At 42.9% G+C, this 13,799-nt stretch overlaps 1 protein-coding gene across 1 annotated transcript in view; it reads left to right on the top strand.

Moving 5' to 3' along the window:
• The window catches only part of ttc34 (tetratricopeptide repeat domain 34), a 75,767-nt gene extending 63,221 nt beyond the window's left edge, over positions 1–12,546 (top strand). Inside the window, exon 8 of the mRNA XM_072244853.1 lies at positions 11,026–12,546. Within this exon, the coding sequence (XP_072100954.1) occupies positions 11,026–11,547 (522 nt within the window). The 3' untranslated portion in view covers positions 11,548–12,546. The remainder of the gene's footprint in view (positions 1–11,025) is intronic.
• Positions 12,547–13,799: the final 1,253 nt, after the last annotated feature.

Here is a 13,799-nt window from a genome sequence, read left to right as displayed (position 1 = left end):
TGATAGGAGAAGACAGGAGGGGGAGGGATAGAGCCAAGAGCTGGACAGGTGATAGGCAAAAGGGGATACGAGAGGATCATGGGACAGGAGGTCTGGGAAGAAAGACAAGGGGGGTGGGGGACCCAGAGGATGGGCAAGAGGTATATTCAGAGGGACAGAGGGAGAAAAAAGAGAGTGAGAGAAAGAATGTGTGCATAAAAATAAGTAACAGATGGGGTACGAGGGGGAGGTGGGGCCTTAGCGGAAGTTAGAGAAGTCGATGTTCGTGCCACCAGGTTGGAGGCTACCCAGATGGAATATAAGGTGTTGTTCCTCCAACCTGAGTGTGGCTTCATCTTTACAGTAGAGGAGGCCGTGGATAGACATGTCAGAATGGGAATGGGATGTGGAATTAAAATGTGTGGCCACTGGGAGATCCTGCTTTCTCTGGCGGACAGAGCGTAGATGTTCAGCAAAGCGGTCTCCCAGTCTGCGTCGGGTCTCGCCAATATATAAAAGGCCACATCGGGAGCACCGGATGCAGTATATCACCCCAGTCGACTCACAGGTGAAGTGTTGCCTCACCTGGAAGGACTGTTTGGGGCCCTGAATGGTGGTAAGGGAGGAAGTGTAAGGGCATGTGTAGCACTTATTTCGCTTACACGGATAAGTGCCAGGAGGGAGATCAGTGGGGAGGGATGGGGGGGGACGAATGGACAAGGGAGTTGTGTAGGGAGCGATCCCTGCGGAATGCAGAGAGAGGGGGGGAGGGAAAGATGTGCTTAGTGGCGGGATCCCGTTGGAGGTGGCGGAAGTTACGGAGAATAATATGTTGGACCCGGAGGCTGGTGGGGTGGTAGGTGAGGACCAGGGGAACCCTATTCCTAGTGGGGTGGCGGGAGGATGGAGTGAGAGCAGATGTACGTGAAATGGGGAAGATGCATTTAAGAGCAGAGTTGATAGTGGAGGAAGGGAAGCCCCTTTCTTTAAAAAAGGAAGACATCTCCCTCGTCCTAGAATGAAAAGCCTCATCCTGAGAGCAGATGCGGCGGAGACGGAGGAATTGCGAGAAGGGAATGGCGTTTTTGCAAGAGACAGGGTGAGAAGAGGAATAGTCCAGATAGCTGTGAGAGTCAGTAGGCTTATAGTAGACATCAGTGGATAAGCTGTCTCCAGAGACAGAGACAGAAAGATCTAGAAAGGGGAGGGAGGTGTCGGAAATGGACCAGGTAAACTTGAGGGCAGGGTGAAAGTTGGAGGCAAAGTTAATAAAGTCAACGAGTTCTGCATGCGTGCAGGAAGCAGCGCCAATGCAGTCGTCGATGTAGAGAAGGAAAAGTGGGGGACAGATACCAGAATAGGCACGGAACATAGATTGTTCCACAAATCCAACAAAAAGGCAGGCATAGCTAGGACCCATACAGGTGCCCATAGCTACACCTTTAGTTTGGAGGAAGTGGGAGGAGCCAAAGGAGAAATTATTAAGAGTAAGGACTAATTCCGCTAGACGGAGCAGAGTGGTGGTAGAGGGGAACTGATTAGGTCTGGAATCCAAAAAGAAGCGTAGAGCTTTGAGACCTTCCTGATGGGGGATGGAAGTATATAAGGACTGGACATCCATGGTGAAAATAAAGCAGTGGGGGCCAGGGAACTTAAAATCATTGAAAAGTTTAAGAGCGTGAGAAGTGTCACGAACATAGGTCGGAAGGGATTGAACAAGGGGTGATAAAATAGTGTTGAGGTATGCAGAAATGAGTTCGGTGGGGCAGGAGCAAGCTGAGACAACAGGTTGGCCAGGACAGGCAGGTTTGTGGATCTTGGGTAGGAGGTAGAAACGGGAAGTGCGGAGTGTGGGAACTATAAGGTTGGTAGCAGTGGATGGGAGATCCCTGAGTGGATAAAGTCGGTGATGGTGTGGGAGACAATGACCTGGTGCTCCTTAGTGGGGTCACCATCGAGGGGTAAATAAGAGGAGGTATCCGCGAGTTGTCGCTGTGCCTCGGCAAGGTAGAGGTCAGTACGCCAGACTACAACAGCACCCCCCTTATCAGCGGGTTTAGTAATAAGGTTAGGATTAGTGCGGAGGGAGTGGAGAGCAGAGCGTTCCGAAGGAGTGAGGTTGGAATGGGGACAAAGTGCGGTAAAGTCGAGACGGTTGATGTCCCGTCGGCAGTTAGCAATAAAGAGATCCAGAGCAGGCAGAAGACCAGAGCGGGGTGTCCATGAAGAAGAGGAGGGTTGAAGACGGGAGAAGGGGTCATCGGTGGGGGTGGAAGAGTCCTTGCCGAAGAAGTAGGCTCGGAGACGGAGACAGCGGAAAAAAAGTTCCGCATCGTGGCGAACACGGAACTCGCTGAGGTGTGGGCGAAGGGGGACAAAGCTGAGGCCCTTACTGAGAACGGAGCGTTCTGCCTCCGACAGTTGAAGGTCGGAGGGGATGGTAAAGACCCGGCACGGATGAGAGCTGGGATCAGAGGGGGGAGGGGGGAGGCTGGGGATGTCAATGGAGAGGGGAGGGTTGGGGTGAGAGGAAGGTGGAGCCTCCGAGGGCCCAGGAGCTGACGGTGGGATCTGAGGGAGACGGGATTGCAGAGTATTGGTGGGGGAAGGGGAGACGGGAGTCACAACAGCAGCACATAAAGACCCGGCCTGGAGTTCAAGGCTGGAATCTTGAGAGCTGGGATCAGAGGGGGGAGGGGGCAGGCTGGGGGTGTCAGTGGAGAGGGGAGGGTTGGGGTGAGAGGAAGATGGAGCCTCTGAGTACCCAGGAGCTGACGATGGAATCTGAGGGAGACGGGATTGCAGAGTATTGGTGGGGGAAGGGGAGACGGGAGTCACAACAGCAGCACTTGAAGACCCGGCCTGGAGTTCAAGGCTGGCGTCACAGTTGGTGGTTGTGCAATCGCTGTGAAGGTGTCCATGGTCGTTAGGATCTCCCCCTCCCCCTCCAACTTTCAAATCCCTTACTCACTCTTCCTTCAGTTAGTCCTGACGAAGGGTCTCGGCCTGAAACGTCGACTGCACCTCTTCCTACAGATGCTGCTTGGCCTGCTGCGTTCACCAGCAACTTTGATGTGTGTTGCTTATTTCACAGAGAATGAATTTGACCTCCATCGCTTTCAGTATCATGTAGGTGTGTGTTGAGTACTGGCACCCAGCATGGAACAGTAAGCTTCAAAATTTTTCCTGCCCAGAAGCCCCCCCCCCGAATCATCCCTTCAGGATTTCTCAATACTGACTGACTGCAGAGGCTGGAATCTGGAGCAACAGTCAGCTGGAGAAACTCAGAGTTGAGTAGCACCTCAATGAAATGTTTTGACATGAAACATTGACACAGTTTCCATCAGCACAGGTGCACCATAAGGCTGTGTGCCTAGGTTTTCATTGTACTCGCTTTATACTTATGACTGTGAAGCTAAGCACATCTCCAATGCCATACTTAGGTTTGCTGACAACACCACTGTCATTGGCCGAAATAAAGGTGGTTTTGTATCAGCATATAGAAGGAAGATTGAAAATCTGGCTGAGTGGTGTCATAATAACAACCTCTTAATGTTAACAAGACCAAGGAGCTGATTATTGACTTCAAGAGGAGGAAGCCTGAGGTCCATGAGCCAGTTCTACTCAGGAAATCAGGCAGAGAGGTCAGCAATTTTAAGTTTCTCGATGTTATCATTTCAGAGGATCTGCCCTGGGCCCAGCATGTGAGTACAACTATAAAGAAAGCATGGCAGCATCTCCACTTCCTTAGAAGTTTGCAAGGACATCCAAATATTCGGCATGACATCTGAAACTTTGACAAACTTTTATAATTGTGTGCTGGAGAGTTTATTGACAGTTTGCATCACAGCCTGGTATGGAAACACCAGTGTCCTTGAATGGAAAATCCTACAAAAGGTAGTGGATATGGCCCAGTCCATCTTGAGTAAAGCCCTCCCCATCATTGAGTACAGTATATCTACTTGGAATGTTGCTGTGGGAAAGCAGCATCCATCATCAAGGACCCTCACCTCCCAGCTCATGCTTTCTTTTAGCTGTTGCCATCAGGAATAAGGTATAGGGACTCGCACCACCAAGTTCTGGAACAATTATTACCCCTGAACAATCAGGCTGTTGAACCAGAGGGATCAGCTTTACTCACCCCGTCACTGAACTGATTTCTCCTTAACCCCCTCTGCTGTAAGGAAAATGTACATTTTTTTGAAACTGGAAATGTATCCCAAACCATGCTGAATGCAAGGAAAATGAGGGCATCAAGCCAAAAGAAAGGTAATCAAAGATTTTGTCATAGGTGGCTGTACTGTGAAAACTTTTTTTTATTAGTAGATGGGAATGAGCTTAAAACCAGGTTAAAGTTGATGGTAAGCAGTTTATGATTGAGGGGGAAGGAGAATGATGATCAAAGGACATGGCTTGAACTATTGCCAATTTTCAACTGGAAGAAATTATTTGAGCTTTCAAACTGGAAGTTCGTCGAGCAGTCTGATGGCACACAATTAATGGAAGGTTTCAAAATGATAGACTGGGTGCAATTAAAGTAAATATAACAATTTGATCCCTTCATTATGGATGATATGAAGGCAATGTGCATTGTTGAAGGGGTGTTGAAAGTTGTATCTGGGAGGACTATGAAAGTGCAAAAATGAGAATAAAAACTATTGACGCCAACTATAACACTAATGAAACCTAAAGAAAGCAACCAAGTGATGCATGTGTAATTAGAGAAGGTTGGTGTGATCCTTTCTTTTGAATGTTATAAAGGAATGTAGAAATAACAGATCATGATCCTAGCTATTGAATTTTAATTTGTAACTTGGGTAAGGATTGTTTTGAAGTAGGTTGAATGACGCACTGCAAGGAATCAAATTGGGAATTTGCCTTTTTTTTTAAACAGCAAACATACTTGATGATTTGTGTAGGTTGTGATTTTTACTTTCCATAAACATATCAAATCATTATTTGAGTCAATTTATAAAAGTAACATATTGCGATGAAGGCAAAGATGCTACCAAGTATTTTCACAGCTGGTAGGGAATGGAGTAAACTAAGTAGAGCTATCCTAGAGAATGGACAATGAGCATTTCTGGACCAAACTGTAACAGCCCAAGAATGGGTTCTCAAGTCTATGCTGTCAATAACAGGCAGAATAAGAAAATGTCAGAATTTCAATTGTTGTGAAGGTAGATGAAGGCTGCAGTACAATTTTGTTGGTCTTTTTGTCACTGGACTAAAGCCCTTTAATCTTGAGAATCATATGAAAGTACACAGCAGCATCTCCATGTAAACTCAAGCACCAACATTTTCAAAGGATTGACATTTCTAAACATTTCTTCATACCTTCATTGATCTGCTGTGATTGGAGCAGGTTTGAGAGTACAGACGTTGCTGATTACAAAATGCCACAATGGAAGCTTGCTTAACATTTGGGGTGAGTTAGTAGCTGTATTTGCAACTGAGCTGGTCTCCTCAGGATCCTTTCTGAAGACTGCAAGGAAATATGGTAGTAAATAACTACCCCTAACTATAGTCTCAATTTTTTTTTCCGGCTGGTTAGCTACGCCAAATGAGATTAATTCTACTGTCATCATATGTGGGGCTTTGAAAATCAGGACCCTCGTGGGCATATATCCAGAGTGCTGTACAGCAATAATGCCGAGAGCTAGGAAGATAAAGCACTGATGATGTTGCCTTGAATAAGACCTGCAAGCATGGCAGAAAGAAAATGACAGATTTACCTTTGGAAACTGAGGAAATTTGTTTTTTGCAATCTAGAATTGACTCAGATTGGCAAGTGAGTTTCTGGTGTAATTAATGCCTCGCGGTTTACCATCTCAGGCTGGTGAGCATCTGATATGTCTTTTGCCACTACATGTGCTCTTGCTCTTGATTTCTATGCAATTAAGAAGAAACTTTATTCTAACTTTGATGTTGTGCCCTATATTTCAGAGGAAGATAGACTGATAATTTTTGAAAGCTTCATAGTCTAAATTGAAAGATGCTAATCCTTCTGGAATAGAATCATTGGTAAGGATAAAGCAAAAAACTTGACTCTAGTGTGGCACCCTATTCTTTGCCAAATATGTAGAACAAGAACTTTATCAACATTCATGTTCCACAAAAAAAATAAAAACAACGCATCAGGCCAGCAACCTGAATTCTGGCACTCGATTAATAATGTAGTTATTCAGGCCTGGGGTCACTTGAGGTGTTACACCAGCTATTGCTCTGACAGTTCAAATTATTTGGGAAACACTTAAGAAAGTTCTGCATTGTTTATATTACAGAAATCTTTTCTTACATGGTTGTCCTAGACAGAAGACAAGTGTTTCTGCAAATCTACCAGTACAGTCAACAGCCACCTGGGGAAATGGGATTTGATTTTTATAGCATCAGAACCAAATGCAAGCTCATTGACTTATTAGATAATGATGACTTCTTTCATTGCACAGTACTAAGACACACAGAAAGGAAGCATCTCAAGATCCTGGAGAAACATCAAGAGACCTTCCTGCTAAAGGTTTTTCTTACATATACTTGGGTCCTTTGTTGCTTATCCTGTGTGTTCATGATTTGGAAGAGAATGTTGATGGTATGATAAGTAAATTTGCAGATGACATCAAAATTGGAAGTGTAGTGGACAGTTAAGAAGATTGACCAAGTTTACACACGATCAAGATCAGCTGAGAAAGTGGGCAATGGAGTGACAGATGGAATTTAATTCAGACAAATGTGAAGTGATGGGTTTTGGGAAGTTAAACCAGGGCAGGATATACATAGACCCTTAGAGTGTTGAACAGAGAGAATTTCCTCAGGTACATGCGCACCTGTCAAGGGGAACACAGACATGATAGTGAGGAAGATATACGGTGTGCTTCCCATATTTACGTAATGCATTGAGCATGAGAGTTGGTATATCATGCTACTGTTCTACAAAATGTTAGTTAATCTGCATTAGAATAGTGTGTGTAGTTCTGGTCATCACTCTGGAGGTAGGATCTGATTTAGCTAGAGAGGGTACAGTAAAGACCTGCTGGTTTAGAGTGTTTAAATTATGAGGAAAGAGTGGATAAACTGGAACTGTTTTCCCAGGGGCAAAGGAGATTGAGAAGTATATTAAATGATGAGAGCATGCATAGGACACTTAGCCATTGTCTATTTCCTATTTTCTAGTGTCTAAAACTAGAATGCATTGGTTGGTTTAAAGTGAGAGGGAGGAGGTTCAAAGGAGATCTGAAAAGTAAAAATTTTACAGAAAGAGTAATTGGCATTTGGAGTAATCTGCCAATGGAGGCAGGATCAGTGCAAATTTAACAGGTAGCCTGATAGGTACTTGAATGAGCAGGGTGTAGAAGTTCATGGAACTAATGCAGGCAAGTGGGATTAGTATAGATAAGCATAATGGTCTGGGTTTAGATATAATGGTCTGAAGGGCCTGTTTCTATCTTTTACAGTTCTATGGCTCAAGCAGAGGTATAAACAACATTAACGCCCCCTTCCAATTAAGTACGAACATTGAAACAATGATCATCCTTCATTAATTTTTTTAATCAGCTATTCTCCAGACCAGTGAATCTTGTCTTTTTTTGCAGGTCATAGACATAGAGTAAATTTGAAAAGAGTGTACTTTGATAAGGATCCCAACGTATACATAGGAGATTATTACCCATGACCTTCCTGGGCAGACAGCAAGTGCTGAGACAAGTGCAACATCTTGAAACATATATGACAGAAATAGTGTGGATTAAATTCTAGGCTAACCTGCTCACTTAAAGAACAAAATAGTTCAAGTCACATCAAAAGCTGGAAACCTCAGATCAGCCTTTGCAGCTGCAGATGAAATATTCCTTGAGAGTTCACAAGGAATTTCTGTTGAAAATTTGTGATCTGGAGTGCACAGCCTGAATGGCCCTTGGGAACAAAATTGGTAGTAACTTTTAAAAGAGAAACATAAATGCAGGAAAAGACTGTGAGAATGAGCCTCCTTGCAGTGCATTTTATCAAGAGTGTCAATCTAGCCTATGCTATTTAAATAAAGATTTATTATAATTCTAATTTTACACTTAATTCTTTTTTGGTCATTTCATTATTATCGTCTTGTCCTCACCTACCAGCTCACCAGCCTGAATGTCCAGCACATAATTCTCCGAAACCGCCGCCACCTCCAACTGGATCCCACCACCAAACACATCTTTCCCTCTCGCTCCTCACCCCCACTTTCTGCTTTCCCCCCACTTTCTGCTTTCCACAGGGTTCGCTCCCTACGTGACTCCCTCTCAATTTGTCCCTCCCCACTGATCTCCCTGCTGGCACTTATCCTTGCAAGTGGAACAAGTGCTACACCTGCCACTACACCTCCTCCCTCACTACCAGTCAGGACCCTAAACAGTCCTTCCAGGTGAGACAGCATTTCACCTGTGAGTCTGTTGGGGGTCATATACTGCATTCGGCACTCCCGGTGTGGCCTCTTGTATATCAGTGAGACCCAATACAGATTGGGAGAACACTTCGCCGAGCATCTGCACTCCATCCACCAGTACAAGCGGGATCTCCCAGTGGCCACCTATTTTAATTCCACTTCCCATTCCAATATGTCCATCCGTGGCCTCCTCCGCTGTCGGGATAAGGCCATACTTAGGATGGAGGAACAACACCACCTTATATTCTGTTTGGGTAGCCTCCAACCTGATGGCATGAGCATCGATTTCTCAAACCTCCAGTAATGCCTCCTCCCCCCCCCCCCATTCACCATTTCCCATCCCCTTGTCCCTCTCTTATGTTATCTCCTTGCCCACCCATTGCCTTCCTTTGGTGCTCTTCCACCCCTCCCCCCTTTTTTCTTTCCTCCATGGCCTTCTGTCTCTTTCACCAATCAATTTCCTAGCTCTTTGCTTCATCCCTCTTCCCCCTCCCCCCAAGTTTCACCTATCGCCTGGCATTTTCCCCTCCCCCTCCTCCTTTCAAATCTACTCCTCCTCAGCTTTTTTTCTCCAGTCCTGCCGAGGGGTTTCAACCTGAAGCGTCGACTACTTTTTCCCATACTGCTGCCTGGCTTGCTGAGTTCCTCCAGCATTTTGTGTGGGATGCTGGGATTTCCAGCATCTGCAGATTTTCTCTTGTTTGTGTCATTATTATTGGTGATGCTGTTATATATTTTAAATTTTGAGGCACCAATTGTTTACATATTGCTGACCTATTTGGTGAATAGGTACCTGGCTTGTTACCTATTCACCAAATTGCCAAAAGGGAGACGCTACGAGTACATCACCAGGACTACAAGCCATCTCCAAAGCTTCTTTCCTGTAGCTGTCCAGCTTCTCAACAAAACTCATTCAGGGATAATATTCTAACTCTTCATGTTCTCCTTGTTCCATTGATAATTATTGAGTCTGTTCATATGTTCACATTTATTTAAGTTTGATCATTATTTGTGCATGTGACCATTCTGCTAATGGTTGATTGCTCATGGCTCTTTGCACTATTGTTTTGTAAGCTGTTGGTTTCTATTGTTGTCTGTTATGGTATTATCCTGTGTTTTATGCTTGGCACCAAACCACAGTCAATTTTGGTATGTTTCACATGCTAGCAATAAAGTGATTCTGATTTTGCTGAAAGACTCGAAGACAGATTGCTACCCAGCATTAAAAACGAGCGACAAAGAGAATTATAAAGTCAGCCTTGTTTGGAGAAATGTAATCTTTATTCTCTTCAATTTTTAAACATGATGGTATCCTTTGGCAGGAAGATGCAAATTTGTAGAATTGATTAGCCCCTGGACAGTAATTACTTGATGCAGTAATAGACTGTGGTTAACTAACTTAATATAAATATTGTACTAGAGCTGCAGCTGGTTACTTTGTGATTTATAAAGTGTATAAAAGACCTCTATGTGATGGTGCTGATAGGCATGTTCCTATATATTCAGTCTGTGCTCTGTAGGATAATGGATAACAGATGCACCTATGGTTCCCTGCTGTTCAGTTGTCCTAGGGGAACAAGTAGATAGACCTCAAGAAGACTGCTGCCGTAGTGCTGCCCTCTGAATATTTTGTGTTCCATTGATCATTATCAGCATACCTTTAGTTAAATTTCTAGATTGTTAATGGAGCAACATCTAGCTGTTCTAATTACCCAGGAACTTTGGGACTTAGAGTCATAGTTTTCTGTAGAAACAAACCAGTTTCTTTACTGAGACTGAAACAGAATTCTAATGTGGGAAGAATGTAAAATCACAATCTTCATATTGCTTCAGTTTAAAGTCTGCTTGAATTTAATAGTGCTATGTTGTAGCAGACTGTATTGTCATGATGAGTGAAAACTACATTCCTACAACCTCCCTTTTCTATGCTACAGTGAGACGATCACAACCTCTCCACTGTTAACATTTTATACAGGATTATGCCAGTGGAGAAGTTGACATTGTGATCATCCCACAGCAGGATGGAAAAGGGAGGGTGTAGGAAAGTGTAGGATTCCAAGGAAGGGCTGCATGAATGAATAATTTTGTCCTGTTTGGAGGAAAGTTTCCATCAAAAAGGCAAGATAATTGCAGATCTTTGGAAAAGATCCTTACTGGCACAGCATATCTCCTCCAAACACAGATAAACTTAACTATTTGTTGCATTGTTGTCTGGTGTTACTGAGAATGAATGCTTGCTGCCAAGATCATGCTCTACTATATTTCAAAGTGGCTTACTGCACAGAAATGATTTTGACTTATCTAAACAGTGCTAAATAAATACCTTTTTTTAAATTATTTCTCTTTGTACCAAGATCTGTAATAAAAAGATCACACCAAATATATCAGGTTGAAAATTCTATTTACAAACAACGTTGTGGTCTCTTCAGGAAACAATGCATTTTCTGATTATTAAATGGTCACCTAGGCTTCAAATGCGGCAGGCAAAATAACCACCAGATCTTTTCATCCATTACCTCAGCTAACTTGGTACCTCTTCAGAGTAAAAGGATTTTTTCCCTCTTTTACCTGTCAATAAATTCTCTTTTGTGAGAAAGTAATAGTGCTTTGTTTGCCGTTTTCTTTTATAGATAGCTTCACAGGAGGCCATTGCCTTGGCTAAAGGGAACCAGGAGGAGAAAGCACTGAAATACTACACGCTCGCTGTTCTTGCAAGTAAAAATAAAGCTAAGTATATTCGTCTTCGTGCAATATGTCTGACCAAACTGAAGCAGTATGAGAGGGCACTAGAGGACCTACAAGAGGTCATCAAACGAAGCATTAACAAAAACTCTGCAGACCTGGTTGAAGATTATTGCTTTATGGGACATATCCAGCTTCTTGCACTGAAAAATGACGAGGCTTGTAAAAACTACATAAAGGCCTTACAGTTGGACAAGTCTTTGGCATTAACTAGTATCTCCAGTAAGCCAGGACAGGCTAGTTTGTCTCAACACTTCCAGCAAAGCGCTCTCCGCTACTTTGAACAACAGCTTTATGAAGAAGCTTGGAATTTAGCAGAATATGGACTAATAATTGATGAAAGTAGCACCGAATTAAAGAAACTGAGAACTAGGATCAAGCGTGAGGCATCGAGGTGTATAGTTCATTAGTTTTGTATACTTAAGAAAATAATGTGGACTAAGTGCCTTTATGGTGGCAGGCTTGCAACACTATGATAGAGGCAGAGGCCAACACGTGATTTACAAAAATATTTCAGGCATAGAGTGCAGATTGAACTGGAACTTGACAGTATTAAGAATCAGTCCTATGAACATGGTCTAAGAAAACAAGAATATTTAAAAGGACTGCACCTTTCTGTAAAGTGCCAGCTCAGAATGTTCTTTCAGCAAACTCACTAAATGAAATTTTCCTTCGAACTGCTTCAGATAGTATGTCTAAATATTGGTTGGTGCTGTACCTTTGGTGAGATTATGAGAATAGAATGTCAAGGAAATTACCCATGTTTTGATGCATTTCAATTCTTAAGATATTTTAATCTTGGTTCATAGGAAATGGGGTGTGAGTTGAAGTCAATATTTATAGAAATGTATATCCAAATAGTTAATGGACAAGAGAAATCTGTTTCTGCACCCCCCCCCCTCCCCCCCCCCCCGGCCAAGCAGGCTAGTTTCTCGCTCTTTAGGGATGCCATCCAACGTCTATTGCCTTGTCAGAATTTTGATACCATTGTTTGTAAAAATATTACTTAAGGCTTTTTTAATTTGATAATTTTATTTGTTCTATGTTAAAATGCTTGATGTAATGAAAAGAGGGGTTTAATGGCACTCAAGCATGTTGATGAAAAAATAGAGACAGGAGAATAATTGGTGAGCAACAATGGTGTTTGGAGATGGACCCTTCATTAAAATTATTCCTTCTGGCATGTGTTCACAGGCTTCTTTTTGACATTGTTTGACAGTCCTCTTTTATCAGTTCTATTGGAATTCTTTGTAAGGAAGAAGGCTGCTTGTAAGGAAGGAGACAAATCCCAATGTTGTATATAGTATATATACTTTGATAATAAATGTACTTTGAACTCTGAACTTTTGTTTTAACATGGGGAATAAATTGTGAATATTGCTAATACTCATGTATAAACTTTTATCATAAGTACCACAAACTGAAAATTTAATTTATTTTAGTTTAAATTATAACTTTACAGGATTTGTAATTTGATTTGGAAATCCAGCAAAAGCATTAAGAATTAATATGTACCAAATTAACTGCTGGGAAATAAATTTCTAGTACAAAATTTATATGCTAACATGGCTGTTGATTAATCTCATTTCTGGTTTAGATTAGATTATGAGGACACTCAGTCCTCATTTATTGTCATTTAGAAATGCATGCATTAAAAAATGATACAATGTTCCTCCAGAATGATATCACAAGAAACACAAGGCAACCCAAGACTAAAACTGACAAAACTACATAATTATATAGCGACAACAGTGCAAAGCAATACCGTAATTTGATAAAGAGCAGCACGGTAAAAAAAAAAGTCTCAAAGTTCCGATAGCCTCATCATTTCATGCAGACAGTAGAAGGGAGAAACTCTCCCTGCCATGAACCTCCAAGCGCCACAAACTTGCCGATGCTGCACCATTGGAAGCACCCGACCGCAGTGGACTTTGAGTCCGACCGAAAACTTCGAGCCTCCGACACCGAGCGCCATCCTCGGCCGAGCGTTTTGACCCCTCCCCGGCTGCCAGGCAACAAGCAAAGCCAAGGACTCGGGGCCTTCCCCTCCGGAGATTCCGGATCACACAGTAGCAACAGCAGCGAAGCTGGCATTTTAGAGGTTTCACCAGATGTTCCTCCATGCTCTCACGTCTGTCTCCATCTAATCAGGATTGTGCACAGCACCCTACTTGACAGATAACAGACATCACCACCGGAGTGGCCACTGCGAGCTGCGTCACGCCGCCATCTCCCACTCAATAAAACAACTCTTTATCATAAAATGTACAAATTTGTTTCCATGTTTCTCTTCATAGGTTCCTTCTTTCCTTTCATTAGCCTTCTACCACGTTGCTGTTCTTGATTTTTGTTGTGTGAGATCAAGTTTTAGTAGGCTGTCCAGTGGTCGGAAATATTTCAACAGGCTAGATCCCAGCCTTGCTGGGATGTTCCTGGAGTGGTCACTGGTCTACAATCAGTTATTCCGTTGGTTCTAGGAGAGAAATTTCAAAGTAACTTGCCTTGAAAATTTTACCCTGAATTGTTTTATTCCAACCTTGGCAATAATAAACAAAAAAGTCAATGATAAAATCCAGAGTGTATTGTAAGTGGTCAGTGAAAGAGTCTTAAGGACCTATCAGTTTTTCATACATTGATGAGACCAGTGGCAGGTTTTGTTGAT

Source organism: Mobula birostris, chromosome 27 (genome assembly GCF_030028105.1).
Source record: "Mobula birostris isolate sMobBir1 chromosome 27, sMobBir1.hap1, whole genome shotgun sequence".
Taxonomy (NCBI): domain Eukaryota; kingdom Metazoa; phylum Chordata; class Chondrichthyes; order Myliobatiformes; family Myliobatidae; genus Mobula; species Mobula birostris.
Note: the sequence above shows the minus strand (reverse complement) of the source record. Positions and strands in the feature narration are given on the sequence as shown.